General features: G+C 37.9%; 2 protein-coding genes and 1 long non-coding RNA gene across 3 annotated transcripts; all 3 read left to right on the forward strand.

Moving 5' to 3' along the window:
* Positions 1-1,632: 1,632 nt before the first annotated feature.
* LOC128624043 (CMRF35-like molecule 8) lies at positions 1,633-9,331 on the forward strand. Its single transcript, XM_053651323.1, has 10 exons — positions 1,633-1,653; positions 5,528-5,876; positions 5,974-6,282; positions 6,352-6,400; positions 7,001-7,095; positions 7,568-7,620; positions 7,746-7,823; positions 7,992-8,051; positions 8,296-8,367; positions 8,521-9,331. Exons 1-10 carry the CDS (start codon positions 1,633-1,635, stop codon positions 8,572-8,574), a joined length of 1,140 nt encoding a protein of 379 aa, XP_053507298.1. The 3' UTR covers positions 8,575-9,331.
* A 1,100-nt stretch (positions 9,332-10,431) lies between these two features.
* On the forward strand, positions 10,432-11,691 carry LOC128624065 (polymeric immunoglobulin receptor-like). The gene is made up of 3 exons (XM_053651346.1): positions 10,432-10,730; positions 10,915-11,241; positions 11,339-11,691. The coding sequence occupies exons 1-3, from the start codon at positions 10,694-10,696 to the stop codon at positions 11,683-11,685; spliced, it is 711 nt and encodes a 236-aa protein (XP_053507321.1). The 5' UTR covers positions 10,432-10,693; the 3' UTR covers positions 11,686-11,691.
* A 19-nt stretch (positions 11,692-11,710) lies between these two features.
* Positions 11,711-14,575, forward strand: LOC128624066 (uncharacterized). The gene is made up of 4 exons (XR_008388715.1): positions 11,711-11,777; positions 12,380-12,402; positions 12,488-12,536; positions 13,991-14,575. It is a non-coding gene; the product is annotated as an uncharacterized LOC128624066 (long non-coding RNA).
* Positions 14,576-18,173: the final 3,598 nt, after the last annotated feature.

The raw sequence follows: 18,173 nt of genomic DNA on the forward strand, positions 1-18,173 counted from the left end.
GCCATGGCAGGACCTTGATTTTTGTGGTCAGTAAACCATTTTTGTGTTGATTATGATGTATGTTTTGGATCATTGTCCTGCTGCAAGATCCAACCACAGCCCATTTGTATCCTAACAAAAATATCCAGGTCCTATGGCAGGAAAACAGCCCCAAAACATTAAAGATCTACCACTATAGTTAACCATGGGCATGAGGTACTTTTCCATATGGCTACCTCTCTGTGTGCTCCAAAACCACCTCTGGTGTTTATTACCAAAATGCTCTATTTTGGTTTCATCTGAGCATAGAACCCGATCCCATCTGAAGGTCCAGTAGTGTCTGGCAAACTGAAGACGCTTGAGTTTGTTTTTGGATGAGTGTAGAGCAGGGGTGTCAGATGTACGGCCCGCGGGCCAAAACCGGCATGCTAGGGGGTTCAATCCGGCCCGCAGGATGAATTTTGAAAATGAAGAAAATGCATAAAAGACACGAACTGGAAATTTTTTAATAAAATGCTATTCCTAAATTATCCGCTAGGGGCGCACTGTTTAAGTCAGGGTAGAAGACGCGGCACAATTCGGGGACTCAGACCGAACAGCAGATGGCAGCAATGTGCCTTCTGCTGTTTGTTATTACGGTGTAGTCTAACCTATTTGCTACTCGCCCCCACACCCTCATTAGCCAAAATGTCTTTGTCAAAAAGGAGAAAAGTGGATCCAGAGTGTAGTTTTCCAAGAAAAATGGAGTGCAATACTATGTTTTTCAGTTCCAAATACCTGTGACTTAAAGTTTTTTACATTTGTACAAACACTGTGTGCAGTTGTAATGCACACATGTAAATGATAATCAGAAGCAAATTGCACAAAAATCTGAGGTTGTTCATGATATGTTTTGTAAAAGGATATTTCATTAAATATAAAGATTTTCCTAACGTACTTGTACTTCTTTGCACGAAAACAAAGGGAAAAATATGGACTTATTGTTATTTATAGGTACTTATGCTATGGTTTTACAGGCCCGGCCCACCTGACATCTAATTATGCTGTATGTGGCCCCTGAACTAAAATGAGTTTGACACCCCTGGTGTAGAGGCTTTTATCATGAAACCCTCCCAAACAACTTGTTCCTAAACAATTCCTGTTCCTTGTCACCCAGGTGTACTAAAAATGTGTATATATATTGTATATATCATTGGGAATATACTATAATATCTATCTATCTATCTATCTATCTATCTATGGAATATGACATTGGTTTGTTGATTACAATAAAGTTTGTGTTATGCTTCAACAGTTCTACCTTTTTTTTTAAAAAAAAACAAAACAATTATACATTTTTATAACACCTCAAATGTACATACATACATACAAATATGGTAACAGATGTGTAATTATCAGTTCTAGAAAAAACAACAACATTATATTACATTCTGAGTGAAGCATTTGGAATATTAAGGAACAATTCCCATTTATTATCCATTGTGAGCCATATTTACAATTATCAAATCATCTCAAGTGCATTTGCTAGATAACTATTACTATTATACAATTATTTGTATAGCGCTTTTAACAACATTCATTGTCTCAAAGCAGCTTTACAGAGACATATAAACACAGGATACAGATTTTAAGTGTGTGAATATATACCTATTGATGAAGCCGGTGGAGACGGTGGTGAGGAAAAAACTCCCTAAGGGCGTCAAAGTCTTGTGTAATCTTTGATGTAGAAATCCTCAGCATAGCTGACAATATAAAGGCAGCAGTGAATTAGATATTACTGAGCCCATTCTAATTCTGACTGAATATACCGTAATATACAAGAACTGCAGGCTACAGCACCATCTATTGGGCCTGCTTATACTGCATAAAATGAGTCATTTTGGAACAAACTCCAAACTAACTGAAATGTAATGATATTCAGGGGTGTAGAATCCGCAGGTGGACGTGTCCCCCACACTTTTAATAAAAAGTACATTCGTCCCCTGCACTTTTTCACTGCCCACGGCCAATTTGTGTATCTTCTATACGTGTACGATAAAATCCATTGTATTTAGTCTGAATTTGCTCACTCATTTTCGTTCTTTTTCAATTCCATATAGTGACGCAAATGTCATTTGCTATATAAGGAATAGTGAATGAGTGAACGTGAACTGACTTTGCCATGACAACTGGTCACTCGTGTCACGTGTCACAAACATGCTCACACCCGTGCTGAGCGCTCAGAGGTCACGATGAGTTCAAAGCAGCAAAAAAAAAAAAAAAAAAAAACATTCACTCCTTTTTTACTGAGTTAAACAGTGTAAGTGTAAGTTCTTTTGGCATGTGGTATTCCATCCATCCATCTTCAATACCGCTTATCATACAGGGTTTCGGGGAGCCTGGAGCATATCCCATGGAGCATTGGGCACAAGGTGGGATACACTCTGGATGGGGTGCCAATCCATTGCAGGGCACAATCATATACCCATTCACACACCCATTCATACACTACGGACACTTTGGACATGCTAATCAGCCTACCATGCATGTCTTTGGACCGGGGGAGGAAACCCCTCAGCACGGGCTGAACATGCAAACTCCACTGAGAATGTGTTTCAACAGGGCCATGACGGGACTCGAACCCCCAACCCGTGTTGCACAATGATGAACAATTTGCTACATATTTCTTTTTAAACGCTGCCTATTTCCACTGATGAATAATCAGTGAGATTTGATGGTAATATTAGTCTACCCACAATCCCGCACAAACGTCCACATATTCTTTTGTAGTGTAACCCTGCCTTTTTTACATTACTGTATATAATTCAATAGAAAAGGGAGAGAACTGAAACAAAATCATCCATAGTATCATGGATATGTAGTATTTAAAAATATTAACAGTTATTAAGTGGTATGCATTAACCTTCTGATATAGGTCTTAACTTATAGGGTTCTCTTTCATTATTGATCTAATGTTTTACCGTATTGTCAATAGATTGAACAAGAAACAGGCAGGTTGGCAAGGCAGGATAGGAACATACCAATAACAGAAAATAAAATTGAATAGAATAGAAAGTATATCAATATAAAGTAATATAATATAAAGTAGTGTGTGAATATACAGGTATATATTATATACTGTGTGTTATGTATGTGCAATAGAATGTACACTAAAAACAATTTGCAATATTTAATACAGTGAAATATACAATATGACATACAAGTACAGAATCATAAATTCCATATTAACCCTTTTACCCCGTATGGCCGAACAACCGGCTTGCTCGTCTCTGATCTATTCCCGTAAGGACGATATACCGGCTTGGTCGTCTATGCCAAATCCCTGTAAGGCTGATATAGAGGATTTACAGTGTAAACGTTATCCCGGTAAGGCCGGTGTACCGGCATTACTCTGCTATGATTCCTTACTTATTTAATTATTATTTTTTAACCCGGAAGGTTGATGACGTCATGACGTCAGGACGTGATTATGACATTACGCCAGCATTACGATGAAGATCCAAGCGTGAATATTGGTGTACTAGTAGAAGTGAACTAAAAATGCCAAAGCGAAAAGCTAATCATGTTCCAGCTAAAGTTACACCTACAGTGATCACAGGTACATCTAAAACAGTGGGAAAAAAAGAAAACATACACAGTTACACAGGCGAGAGCGAGGATTCTAGATAGTGACAGCAGTGAAAGTTCAGGCGATGTTTAAACCGAATCCGAAACTGATAGAGACGCAAACTCTACTGATTCAGACCCTGATCCGTCTTCATCTTCAGCATCAACCAGTGCGACTGACACTGCAGGGGTCTGGAGTCATAACCTGACCATCTCTGTGCATTCGTGAAAACACCACCTGCTGGTCTGATTATCACCAGAAACTTGACTTTTGGTGCTAAAATGCATTGATTTATTTATTATTTACTTGAATTTATTCAAAGGCATTGACCACGCTGATGCTCGTATGGTACTTCTAAATGAGTATAAGGATTTTAGCTAGCATTTTTTTGGAATTTCTCTAATTAAGAATTGTGCTCTAAGTTTATTAAAAACACCGAACTGCTTCATTTTCAAAGTAATATCACACAAATACATTATTATAAGTTGTTTCAAGGCCTAAAAATGTTAAAATTAAAATGTTGATTTTGGCCCAGGAACTCAGGGTTGGCGTGCTGTTTCTCTGGGGAATATAGGGTTATGGGACATAATACTGTGGGAACTTAGGGGTAAGAGGGTTAAGCCAGTTAAGAGCAAGAAGAGATAAAAACCCATCGATTAGAACAAGGTCAGAAAAAAAGAATACCCTTGAAATTCTACCCCCCCCCCCCCCCCCCCACATTCGGAAATGATGACGACGCCCCTGATGATATTTAATACATTTAAAAACCGTCTCGTGGGTCGGATGAAAGTGCCTGGAGGGCCGTGGTTTGCCCCCCACTGCTTTAAATGACATGGTCCTTCCAGGTTCTCCATATATGACTAAATTCTGACAAGGATACAGACATATCGAGTTCTATGAGTTTAACAGTCATTCATTTTAAAGAAAAATTTCACAGAGCTTTTCACAGGGCCGGACGTTACACGCAACATGTGGTGGGTTTTTTCCCCATAAGAAGAAGTCAGACACATCATTTATAAACAATGTAAAATGGCAATGAACATATTTATGAACTTATTTATGGCTCTGACAGTGTGGTGCAAACCTTAACTTAGACTGACACGAATGAATAAAACCAGAAACGCTCTACTGTGTATACCACGTGTCTGCATTGCAAGGCATGGAATAATGTTTGTTCCTGTTATAGCAGCTATAAAAACATACGTTCTCTGCTTTGCTCATATTTACCAAGGGTGCCAATATTAGTGGAAGGCACTGCACATCTAACAATAAATAAATAAATAAAATCAAAGTATTCTTTAAATGATGTGGTCCTTCCAGGTTCGTCATATATGACTGAAATACTAACAAAGATACGGACTTTACACAGCAACGTGTGGTGTTTTTTTCCCCATATAAGATGAAGTTAGTGTAAAATGTAAAATGGCAGCGAACATTTGAACTTATTTAGCTAAGAGTTTATGACACTGTTTATAACCTGTCTGCATTGCAAGGTATGGAATGATTCCTGTTACTGTAGCTATAAAAACTTGTTCCTTTGTCAGCTTCTCTTGTTTTCTCTAATGACATTAATAAGAGAAAAAAGCAGTCACTAAATTAAGACACACTGGGGTTTTAGACCACATAGTACAGTTAGCAGGAAGAGGAACTGCTTGAGCTGCTACAGACACAGCGACAACTTCTCAGAGAAGCAGGACGCAAGAAAACTCTCACATTTTATTCAACATCAGAACAAATCTAACATGAGCTGCTTTTTCATTTTTAATCTCTTCATTTCCAGTAAGTACATTTCTCATGCACTCTTCTATCCTATTTTACATTCTTGTGCAGAATAAACTATTGATACATCAAAAACCTAACGCATTGAACTGATTTATCCATCATCAGTAATATCTTGTATTATCAAGTATCAAATATTTTATTTTCACTGAGTAATAGTAGTGTTTTTCTGTTCTGTGTGCAGGTGTTGCCAGTCAGGCATGGAGGCAGTTTAGTTTTAAAACTGGAGCATCTGTCACCATCCCGTGTCATTATGATAGGACATATATACAACATAAGAAATACTGGTGCTATGACGCTTCTGAAGCATACAATTACTGCAAAATTCAGGCATATGCCAATGAGACACAGGGGAAAGTGACAGTGACTGATAACCCAGCTGAGAGTCTCTTTACTGTGACTATGAATAATCTCCAGACAGAAAACACTGGAACGTACTGGTGTGCTGTAGAGATAAGTGGAATATTCTATCCAGATGTTACAGAAAAACTTCATATCACAGTGAAATCAGGTATTAAGTTAAAATCTGCAAATAATTAGTGAATTTAGCAGTGCTCTAATGTTGCTAAAGATTAATCATACATAACTGACTCTATATTTGTGCTCAGATCCTGATCTGTCTGTGATGGAGAGCAGAGTGAGTGGTGAGGAAGGAGGCAGCGTCACAGTCCAGTGTCTCTACAGCGCTGCGTATCAGAATACACAGAAGCAGTGGTGCAGATTTATAGACAAGGTGTGCCACACATTTAGGAGGACTGCCACATTCCAGAAGTCAGCAGTGAACCTCAGTGATGATGCGAGAAGATCCTTCAGTGTGCAGATGAGTGGACTGAAGAAGAGTGATGCTGGCTGGTACTGGTGCAGTGCAGGAGATCTGCAGGTTCCTGTTCACATCAGTGTCGGTGATCCACCTCCAGGTATTATCACATACACTGACCTCTACTTTAACAAATGAAAATCACACTGATTATTTTTCTTTTTCTTAGTTGTGACTACAGGACTGACTACAGCCACTCACCATGTCAGTACTTACACGTAAGTAGGAAAGCTCCATTTTATTTAGGCATGCTGTTGTCCTCTGCAGTATCATGAGTCTTTATTGGTCACAAATACATTACAGCACAGTGAAATTCTTTTCTTTGCATACGCCAGCCTGCCAGGAAGTTGGGATCAGAGCACAGGGCCAGCCAGCCTCAGCACCCCTGGAGTAGAGAGGGTTAGCTCAAGGGCAGTGACAGCACTGGCTTGGAAGTGCTGGGGCTTGAACTCTGACATTCTGATTAATAACCCAAAGCCTTGACCGCTAAGCCATGGCCTTTCTAGCAGTAACCAAGAGCTTTAAATACTAAGCCACCACTGCATCTGTCTATCTATCTAAAATTGCTATACTTCATTATAATAATGTGCATTGTGCAGTATGGTGGTGCTAGCAGGTATCACTACTGCTTCACAGCTTTAGGGTCCCTGGTTTGAACCTGAGGTCTGACTACAGTCTGTTCATGTTCTCCCACCTCTCAAAAACATGCCAGTAGGATGATTTGGCTACTGGAGAGGAATGATTGATTAAATGAATTAATGAATATTCTGCACTGCCATTGATTCAGCCAGTCTGTACTAACAAATGTGTGTCTATAGTGAGCATGAGACCCCGATCTACTGGTACCTGGTGGCCGTTATTTTGCTACTGGTCATACTGGTCATCATCGTCTGCGTGCTAAGAAGGAAGTACAGTAAGTGTCCCTGGTGTGTCATTCATTTGCCATTTGTGCATTTTTGGTAGCAGCAGGTTCGTGCTAGTTGATGTTCTACTATATAATTTAAAATGGACAAGACAGAGGAATAAGGAAAAATAAGCCAAGGGTCATACATGATAGGCAAATACAGTATAACAGCTCAGAACTTACATGAATGGTAACAAGTGGCAAGACTTCGCAGTCAGTGTATGTGACCATGTGCTTTATGTAGCCTCGAGACATGATATGAGTGTAACAACTGAAGAAGAGTCTCTAAAATTTAGGTGAGGGTGCTCACTGGTGGCAGAGGGGTTAGAATATTATTATTATTATTATTAGTAGTAGTAGTAGTAGTAGTAGTAGTAGTAGTAGTATTTTTATTAACATGTGAGTATCTGTTCCCTTATTTGAATATAATTGAATTCAGGTGAGTAAATTTGCTTTATTCCCTCTTTCTAACTTCCTGAAGCAGAGAATCAAATCAGGACCAGAGACAGGAGCAATGACACCACAGTTCACACAGTTAGTACTGCGTTTGATTTGTGACTTAATGCAGTCCAAAATCATGTTATCTTTATTTTAGTACCTTTAGTACCTTTTAGCACTTTTAATGAACTGTTGTCATCACAATCATTTCATCTGTTCAGGCTGAGAGTGAGGGATCATACAGCTCAATTGCTTTCAAGTCAAGAAAGAAGAAATCAGAACAAAGGAACCTGGAGCAGGTTCGTCTTTATTTTAAAGCATGTAACACAGTTGTTTGTGTACTGTAATGTTCTAACCTGTGTTTGAGTAATATAATTGCTTTTTGTGTGTGTGTGTGTGTGTGTGTGTGTGTGTGTGTGTTTGTGTGTGTGTGTGTGTGTGTGTGTCTATGTGTGTGTGTGAAACAGTGCACTTTTACAGCTGAAGACTCTGTTATATACAGCTCTGTGGCTGTTTCAAAGCCAGAGGTAAGACGGCATTCCATTGGTCCATTTCTACATACATTTCCTACTACTACTACTACTAATAATAATAATACTAATACTAATACCGCTACTAATTATTATTATTATTATTAGTAGTAGTAGTAGTGGTAGTAGCAGCATTGTTGTTGTTGTTGTTATATGGATTATGTTATTAAGTGGATTATTATTAATAAACATTTATTAATTATTATTGAAGATTTAACAAAGCAATTTCTTACATCCGCAGGCTTCAGCATCAACAGATAATGAGCAGGACGTGACCTACAGCTTTGTAAAAATCGCTTCCAAGAATAAAACTGTGAGTAAATTCCTTTAAATGAAGTGTATTCCAGTACAATCCAAGCTAAGAAACTAAGTGTATAAATCCATAATAACTATTTTACTGACTAATCAAACAGGGACTGGTTTTATTTTGAGACTCTGATTAGTCTTTATTCATATCCTGTTCTAGAAGTCTCCAAAAGATGTTGGTGATGAGACAATCTACAGCAGTGTGGTTTGCTAGTAATAGATGTGTGATTAAAAAAAAAATCTCTGTGTCTCTCACACTCTACACACACACACACACACACACACACACAGTGCTGTGAAAATGTATTTGCCCCATCCTGATTTCTTCTATTTTTGTGTATCTTATACTAAATTGTTTCAGAAATGTTTTGTTTGAAATGTACTGGGTACCATATCTATAGGAAAGAAAAATGTAATAGTGATGTCATTTAATTGTTCATAATAATGTGCACCAGCGGTGGGAAGTAACGTACTACATGTACTACGGTTACAGTACTTAAGTACATTATTCACTGTAATGACACTTTTTTTATTCTAATTAAATGAAAGTACTTAATGATACTGTGAAGTACATTTACTTGAGGTTTTTTATCTTCTTTATTTTTGCACAAATAAAACGTACAAAATATAAAATGTAAAAGTTCTATTTCAAAGCCCAATCAAAATAAAGCCATTTCCTGCTGAAAGTCTATGACACGTAAACTGTGACTAGCCGTGAGTATGTTCTTCTTCCTTTTCTTCAGGACTGCAGGGTGGTTTCTTTCAGAACTAGTGAGGTTTTCCTGTTTGCTCAGTTCTTTGCTCAGTATTAATAGGAACGTTCTCACCTCATGCCCATGATCACACCCTTACATGTGTAGCCTTTAAAGGACCCCACTACATTACTTCCCTCCTCACTGATCGCACTGAATCTGTTACAGTCTGGCTTCATGGCTGCCTTGGCAAAATTAAAATTAGATTCTCCACCTGGACTTAGTAACATGAGGGAACAAGATGGTTAAGTCGTGGCTACTTCTGAATAAAGCATGATCATTATATTGTGCTCCCAAACTAGAGTGTCCATATTTACACTAACCACCAGGCACTAGGGGAAACAGCCATGGCTCATCAGCTTTAGATAATATGTCGACACTAGCAAAGTTTACAGTACATGCCATTTCTTTTCTGAAATGTATGTATGTACAGTGCTGTGAAAAAGTATTTGCCCCGTCTGGATTTCTTCTGTTTTTGTGTATATCTGATACTAAATAGTTTTAGATCTTAAAACGAAATGCAACATAAAACAAAGGCGACCTGGGTCAACACACAATACAGTTTTAATTCATTATTTTTCACACACCATACCCTGCCCCAGACCTGTGCGTCATCTTACATTGCATGCAGTTGCTTAGTGATGAGCAGGATGCAAGAAGATGAGCAAACTCTAAATAAGATCAAAGTCTATTGCACTATCTGCAATAAGAAACGTGCATGCCACTGAAACAATTCTAGCCTGAAATACCACCTGAACTAGTCCAGTCAACATGCTCTGCCAAACCACACTGTCTGAAAGCAGGCAGCACCGAATTAGTAAGTCTATCATACTTATGCAGAAATGCAGAAAATGTCAAGCACCACTGTAAATAGATTGTTACTTAAGCGATCATGTATTATTACTATTATTGTTTAAACAACATGTTTTATTGTTCTGGATGAAGTAAAAGCTTAGCGCAATCCCCCAAGATCATGGATGAACAAATTTGTTTTTACTTTAATCAGGGACTCACTCACGCTGAAGTAGCTGTGTGTCTGTCAGTCAGCCTGCTTTGCTCATATTTACCAAGGGTGCCAATATTAGTGGAAGGCACTGCACATCTAACAAAAAATAAATAAATAAAATCAAAGTATTCTTTAAATTATGTGGTCCTTCCAGGTTCGTCATATATGACTGAAATACTAACAAAGATACAGACTTTACACAGCAACATGTGGTGTTTTTTCCTCATATAAGATGAAGTTAGTGTAAAATGTAAAATGGCAGCGAACATTTGAACTTATTTAGCTAAGAGTTTATGACACTGTTTATAACCTGTCTGCATTGCAAGGTATGGAATGATTCCTGTTACTGTAGCTATAAAAACTTGTTCCTTTGTCAGCTTCTCTTGTTTTCTCTAATGACATTAATAAGAGAAAAAAGCAGTCACTAAATTAAGACACACTGGGGTTTTAGACCACATAGTACAGTTAGCAGGAAGAGGAACTGCTTGAGCTGCTACAGACACAGCGACAACTTCTCAGAGAAGCAGGACGCAAGAAAACTCTCACATTTTATTCAACATCAGAACAAATCTAACATGAGCTGCTTTTTCATTTTTATTCTCTTCACTTCCAGTAAGTACATTTCTCATGCACTCTTCTATCCTATTTTACATTCTTGTGCAGAATAAATCATTGATACATCAAAAACCTAACGCATTGAACTAATTTATCCATCATCAGTAATATCTTGTATTATCAAGTATCAAATATTTTATTTTCACTGAGTAATAGTAGTGTTTTTCTGTTCTGTGTGCAGGTGTTGCCAGTCAGGCATGGAGGCAGTTTAGTTTTAAAACTGGAGCATCTGTCACCATCCCGTGTCGTTATGATAGGACATATATACAACATAAGAAATACTGGTGCTTTGACGCTTCTGCAGCATACAATTACTGCAAAATTCAGGCGTATGCCAATGAGACACAGGGGAAAGTGACAGTGACTGATAACCCAGCGGAGAGTCTCTTTACTGTGACTATGAATAATCTCCAGACAGAAAACACTGGAACGTACTATTGTGTTGTAGAGATAGATGGAATATTCTATCCAGATGTTACAGAAATACTTTATATCACAGTGAAATCAGGTATTAAGTTACAATCAGCAAATAATTAGTGAATTTAGCAGTGTTGTAATGTTGCTAAAGCGTAATCATACATAACTGACTCTATATTTGTGCTCAGATCCTGATCTGTCTGTGATGGAGAGCAGCGTGAGTGGTGAGGAAGGAGGCAGCGTCACAGTCCAGTGTCTCTACAGCACTGCGTATCAGAATACACAGAAGCAGTGGTGCAGATTTATAGACAGCCGCTGCAACAATATGGGGAGGACTGCCACATCCCAGAAGTCAGCAGTGCAGGTCAGTGATGATGGGAGAAGATCCTTCAGTGTGCAGATGAGGGGACTGAAGAAGAGTGATGCTGGCTGGTACTGGTGCAGTGCAGGAGATCTGCAGGTTCCTGTTCACATCAGTGTCGGTGATCCACCTCCAGGTATTATCACATACACTGACCTCTACTTTAACAAATGAAAATCACACTGATTATTTTTCTTTTTCTTAGATGTGACTACAGCAGTGACTACAGCAGTGACTACAACCACTCACCATGTCAGTACTTACACGTAAGTAGGAAAGCTCCATTTTATTTAGGCATGCTGTTGTCCTCTGCAGTTTTACAGATTTTCTATATTTATTAACTTATTCAAATAAGAATGTGTTCTTAATGTACAAAACCAACACCCTGTTATTGGATATTTTGACCAGTACATGAGATATTATCTTGCTAGTTCTACTTTCTCATGTCATACGAGCTTAAATGCACTGACCATTTTATAATGTATTTTTTATGAGTCTGTGATGTGAGTTTATTAAATTAAATTGTATATTAAACTGTGAGTTTGAAATAGCAAATTAAGCATGAACAAAATAGCTAAACCTTACACATTGATCATAATCCTGTAGCCACATTAAATGAAACTGCACATGGATTACTACACTGTGCACAAGAAAACAATGAATCTTTTAGTGACCTTTCCAGGGTTCTCTACACATTCTCTACACAGGGGATCTCAAACTAGGGGTCTCTTGACTTCCAAATGTAAGAGCTAATCAAGAGTTAGCTAGCAGATGGGGACTGGAAAATGCCCCTATGTATATGTATGAAGGAAAACATTTTAAATGGTCAAGTTTTACTTTCTGACTTTTTCTTTTATGTTTTAAACAGATCTGGCTCGAAGCACAGTTCAGGTAGCATCAGATGGACATGTTTGAGAAAATTAGTGCAATTGTTCTTCTTAACACATTTCTAACTGTTGTTATTTCTCACCCACAGCAACATTCGTGACTAGCGTCACATCAGTTTCTAGCGGTGATGACACCATGTGAGTGCCAACACACACTTATTCTTTCTTGTAGAACATGTTGAACACATTTAGGTTATGATGTTGTTCTGCAGTTTTACAGATATTTAAATTGATTCTCTTATTTAAAGATGATCATGTACTTAATACAATCAGAGACACTCGTAACATTAGCCGCATTAGCCGTGGACTTTTCTAACAAGCACATTTGGAAAAGCGATTTACAAACATTCACAACATATAAAGTGCAATACTTGCGTCTTCTGGATATGAAGCCGGATCATGAACAGTTGGTACTGATCCATTCTTGAGAATCAAGTTTTCAGCAAATCCTGCTTTGTATTGACCCTCGTTCACAAAGCAGTCTGGTGTCAAATGATTCCAACAACCATATACGAATTTAAGTTTCCATCAAAAATAAAACTTCTCCACTACATCTTCAGTGGCTCTGATGCCGGGAGTACACGAAGACTCTCATGTTCAAAGCTTACGAAGCTGAGACGTTCTTCTTATCCCTATAGCTGCTCCAGCCGGAAAACCCGGCTCACTGTGTGCAGCTCGCTCAGAGGAGGATCCATGCTAATAGGTCAGAGTCCGTCACCAGTTGTGGGCGGGGCCTGTTCCACAGAAAACGCGAACGACTCATTTTGAGACACTGTTTATGATTTATGGAAAATATAAAAAAATTAGTGTGTGGATTTTTACCATTATAGGGTGGTTGTGTACACACACTGCCGACACACATTTATATTCAAACGCCATGTAAAAGTGAATTTTGCATATTAGGTCCCCTTTAAGAGATCATGTAAGAGGAAGAAATGATTACATATCGTTGTTGGAGACAGACATAAATTAGGTGACCTAGATCCCTTTGAAATGGCTTATGCCTCAAAATTATTGGGTTCTTTCATTGTTTCCTTTTGGTCTACTAAAGAAATAAGACATTTAGATGAACACTATGAATATTGAGAAGTTCCGGTAATTTCTGGTTGTGTCACTGTTACAAATATCACTTCTACTGATATTTTCTCAATCCTTTACTTTTCATTACAACAGATTCTACAGATTCCTGCAATAAAGAACCCATGTGAACACAGAAATAATATTTAACTTTGCTATAGGAATGAGTCATTAGTATACACTTATAGCGCTTTATAGTATTTGAAATAATTTTAGACTATGTTAAAATTCTTTAATTATGTCTTTTGAATTTTGCGTAATTAAAAAATAATGTTATAGAGAAGATTCATATTATTGATTTGACAATTTTTGAGGGAAAAAGACTTCATTCTTCCTCCCTTCTTCCTCAGCTATCAATGTATAAAAGCAATAAAACTTCACTGGCTCTTCAAGAGTTTTTTAAAAGAGTTTATTGCGTAATTAAGGGTTCTTAACCTTCTACAAAATGTCTACCTCAGCACATGCTGTAATCTACACTGTGATTGATCCGTGGTGTGTTTTTGTTTTTGTTTCAGAAAGCCAGTGCAGTTCTGTCTTGCACAGAATTGAAGGACGTGATGTTGGTGGGACTGAAAATTTAAGAAGCTGGCGCTTATTCAATTATTTTTTATTAAAACAGCACGGTTAGTCATGTGTTAATCCTTACATATCGGTTAGAACACAGTGTCCCACATTTCCCCTTAAAGATTGATAAGTACATCTACAGTGCCCTCCAATAAAATTGGCACCCTTGGTAAATATGAGCAAAGAAGCCTAGGAAAAATTGTCTTTAACCTTTTGTTTAAAAAAAAAATCACAAAAATACTCTCATGGATATCAAACAATTGCAAACACAACTCGAGTTTGCAACAATTATTGACAAACTTTTAGTCAATACTTTGTGTTACCTCCCTTTGCCAAGATAACAGCTCTGAGTCTTCTCCTATAACGCCTGATGAGGTTGGAGAATACATGGCAAGATATCTGAGACCATTCCTCCATACAGAAGTTCTCCAGATCCTACAAATTTCGAGGTCCATACTGGTGGACTCTCCTCTTCAGTTCACCCCACAGGTTGTCTATGGGTTTCAAGTCAGGGGACTGGGATGGCCATGGCAGGACCTTGATTTTTGTGGTCAGTAAACCATTTTTGTGTTGATTATGATGTATGTTTTGGATCATTGTCCTGCTGCAAGATCCAACCACAGCCCATTTGTATCCTAACAAAAATATCCAGGTCCTATGGCAGGAAAACAGCCCCAAAACATTAAAGATCTACCACTATAGTTAACCATGGGCATGAGGTACTTTTCCATATGGCTACCTCTCTGTGTGCTCCAAAACCACCTCTGGTGTTTATTACCAAAATGCTCTATTTTGGTTTCATCTGAGCATAGAACCCGATCCCATCTGAAGGTCCAGTAGTGTCTGGCAAACTGAAGACGCTTGAGTTTGTTTTTGGATGAGTGTAGAGCAGGGGTGTCAGATGTACGGCCCGCGGGCCAAAACCGGCATGCTAGGGGGTTCAATCCGGCCCGCAGGATGAATTTTGAAAATGAAGAAAATGCATAAAAGACACGAACTGGAAATTTTTTAATAAAATGCTATTCCTAAATTATCCGCTAGAGGCGCACTGTTTAAGTCAGGGTAGGAGACGCGGCACAATTCGGGGACTCAGACCGAACAGCAGATGGCAGCAATGTGCCTTCTGCTGTTTGTTATTACGGTGTAGTCTAACCTATTTGCTACTCGCCCCCACACCCTCATTAGCCAAAATGTCTTTGTCAAAAAGGAGAAAAGTGGATCCAGAGTGTAGTTTTCCAAGAAAAATGGAGTGCAATACTATGTTTTTCAGTTCCAAATACCTGTGACTTAAAGTTTTTTACATTTGTACAAACACTGTGTGCAGTTGTAATGCACACATCTAAATGATAATCAGAAGCAAATTGCACAAAAATCTGAGGTTGTTCATGATATATTTTGTAAAAGGATATTTCATTAAATATAAAGATTTTCCTAACGTACTTGTACTTCTTTGCACGAAAACAAAGGGAAAGGGACTTATTGTTATTTATAGGTACTTATGCTATGGTTTTACAGGCCCGGCCCACCTGACATCTAATTATGCTGTATGTGGCCCCTGAACTAAAATGAGTTTGACACCCCTGGTGTAGAGGCTTTTATCATGAAACCCTCCCAAACAACTTGTTCCTAAAAAATTCCTGTTCCTTGTCACCCAGGTGTACTAAAAATGTGTATATATATTGTATATATCATTGGGAATATACTATAATATCTATCTATCTATCTATCTATCTATCTATCTATCTATCTATCTATCTATCTATGGAATATGACATTGGTTTGTTGATTACAATAAAGTTTGTGTTATGCTTCTACAGTTCTATCTTTTTTAAAAAAAAAAAAACAACAATTATACATTTTTATAACACCTCAAATGTACATACATACATACAAATATGGTAACAGATGTGTAATTATCAGTTCTAGAAAAAACAACAACATTATATTACATTCTGAGTGAAGCATTTGGAATATTAAGGAACAATTCCCATTTATTATCCATTGTGAGCCATATTTACAATGATCAAATCATCTCAAGTGCATTTGCTAGATAACTATTACTATTATACAATTATTTGTATAGCGCTTTTAACAACATTCATTGTCTCAAAGCAGCTTTACAGAGACATATAAACACAGGATACAGATTTTAAGTGTGTGAATATATCCCTATTGATGAAGCCGGTGGCGACGGTGGTGAGAAAAAAACTCCCTAAGATGATATGAGGAAGAAACTTGAATGTTAATGTGAACAATGAGCCTGGCCCAATCTCTTGTCAAGGGCGTCAAAGTCTTGTGTAATCTTTGATGTAGAAATCCTCAGCATAGCTGACAATGTAAAGGCAGCAGTGAATTAGATATTACTGAGCCCATTCTAATTCTGACTGAATATACCGTAATATACAAGAACTGCAGGCTACAGCACCATCTATTGGGCCTGCTTATACTGCATAAAATGAGTCATTTTGGAACAAACTCCAAACTAACTGAAATGTAATGATATTCAGGGGTGTAGAATCCGCAGGTGGACGTGTCCCCCACACTTTTAATGAAAAGTACATTTGTCCCCTGCACTTTTTCACTGCCCATGGCCAATTTGTGTATCTTCTATACGTGTACGATAAAATCCATTGTATTTAGTCTGAATTTGCTCACTCATTTTCGTTCTTTTTCAATTCCATATAGTGACGCAAATGTCATTTGCTATATAAGGAATAGTGAATGAGTGAACGTGAACTGACTTTGCCATGACAACTGGTCACTCGTGTCATGTGTCACACCCATGCTCACACCCGTGCTGAGCGCTCAGAGGTCACGATGAGTTCAAAGCAGCAAAAAAAAAAAAAACATTCACTCCTTTTTTACTGAGTTAAACAGTGTAAGTGTAAGTTCTTTTGGCATGTGGTATTCCATCCATCCATATTCAATACCGCTTATCATACAGGATTGCGGGGCGCCTGGAGCATATCCCATGGAGCATTGGGCACAAGGTGGGATACACTCTGGATGGGGTGCCAATCCATCACAGGGCACAATCATATACCCATTCACACACCCATTCATACACTACGGACACTTTGGACATGCTCATCAGCCTACCATGCATGTCTTCGGACCGGGGGAGGAAACCCCTCAGCACGGAGTGAACATGCAAACTCCACTGAGAATGTGTTTCAACAGGGCCATGATGGGACTCGAACCCCCAGCCCTGGAGGTTTGAGGCGAATGTGGTAACGGCATGCGGTGTTCGTGTTGCACAATGATGAACAATTTGCTACATATTTCTTTTTAAATGCTGCCTATTTCCACTGATGAATAATTAGTGAGATTTGATGGTAATATTAGTCTACACACAGTCCCTCACAAACGTCCACATATTCTTTTGTAGTGTAACCCTGCCTTTTTTACATTACTGTATATAATTCAATAGAAAAGGGAGAGAACTGAAACAAAATCATCCATAGTATCATGGATATGTAGTATTTAAAAATATTAACAGTTATTAAGTGGTATGCATTAACCTTCTGATATAGGTCTTAACTTATAGGGTTCTCTTTCATTATTGATCTAATGTTTTACCGTATTGTCAATAGATTGAACAAGAAACAGGCAGGTTGTCAAGGCAGAATAGGGACATACCAATAACAGAAAATAAAATAGAATAGAATAGAAAGTATATCAATATAAAGTAATATAATATAAAGTAGAGTGTGAATATACAAGTATATATTATATACTGTGTGTTATGTATGTGCAATAGAATGTACACTAAAAACAATTTGCAATATTTAATACAGTGAAATATACAATATGACATACAAGTACAGAATCATAAATTCCATATTAAGCCAATTAAGAGCAAGAAGAGATAAAAACCCATCAATTAGAACAAGGTCAGAAAAAAGAATACCCTTGAAATTCTAACCTCCCGCCCATATTTATTACATTTATTGATATTTAATACATTTAAAAACCGCCTCGTGGGTCTGATGAAAGTGCCTGGAGGGCCGTAGTTTGCCCCCCCTGCTTTAAATGACATGGTCCTTCCAGGTTCTCCATATATGACTAAATACTGACAAGGATACAGACATATCGAGTTCTGTGAGTTTAACAGTGATTCATTTTAAAGGAAAA

This window comes from Ictalurus furcatus, chromosome 20 (genome assembly GCF_023375685.1).
Source record: "Ictalurus furcatus strain D&B chromosome 20, Billie_1.0, whole genome shotgun sequence".
Classification (NCBI taxonomy): domain Eukaryota; kingdom Metazoa; phylum Chordata; class Actinopteri; order Siluriformes; family Ictaluridae; genus Ictalurus; species Ictalurus furcatus.

Bases quoted from the DNA above. Each gene is read 5' to 3' on its own strand.
- LOC128624065 (XM_053651346.1), top strand. From the start codon at position 10,694: ATGAGCTGCTTTTTCATTTTTATTCTCTTCACTTCCA. The intron at 10,731-10,914 runs GTAAGTACATTT...TTCTGTGTGCAG, and splicing joins TTTTATTCTCTTCACTTCCA to GTGTTGCCAGTCAGGCATGG. The intron at 11,242-11,338 runs GTATTAAGTTAC...ATTTGTGCTCAG, and splicing joins TTATATCACAGTGAAATCAG to ATCCTGATCTGTCTGTGATG.
- LOC128624043 (XM_053651323.1), top strand. From the start codon at position 1,633: ATGAAGCCGGTGGAGACGGTG. The intron at 6,283-6,351 runs GTATTATCACAT...TCTTTTTCTTAG, and splicing joins TGTCGGTGATCCACCTCCAG to TTGTGACTACAGGACTGACT. The intron at 6,401-7,000 runs GTAAGTAGGAAA...GTGTGTCTATAG, and splicing joins CACCATGTCAGTACTTACAC to TGAGCATGAGACCCCGATCT.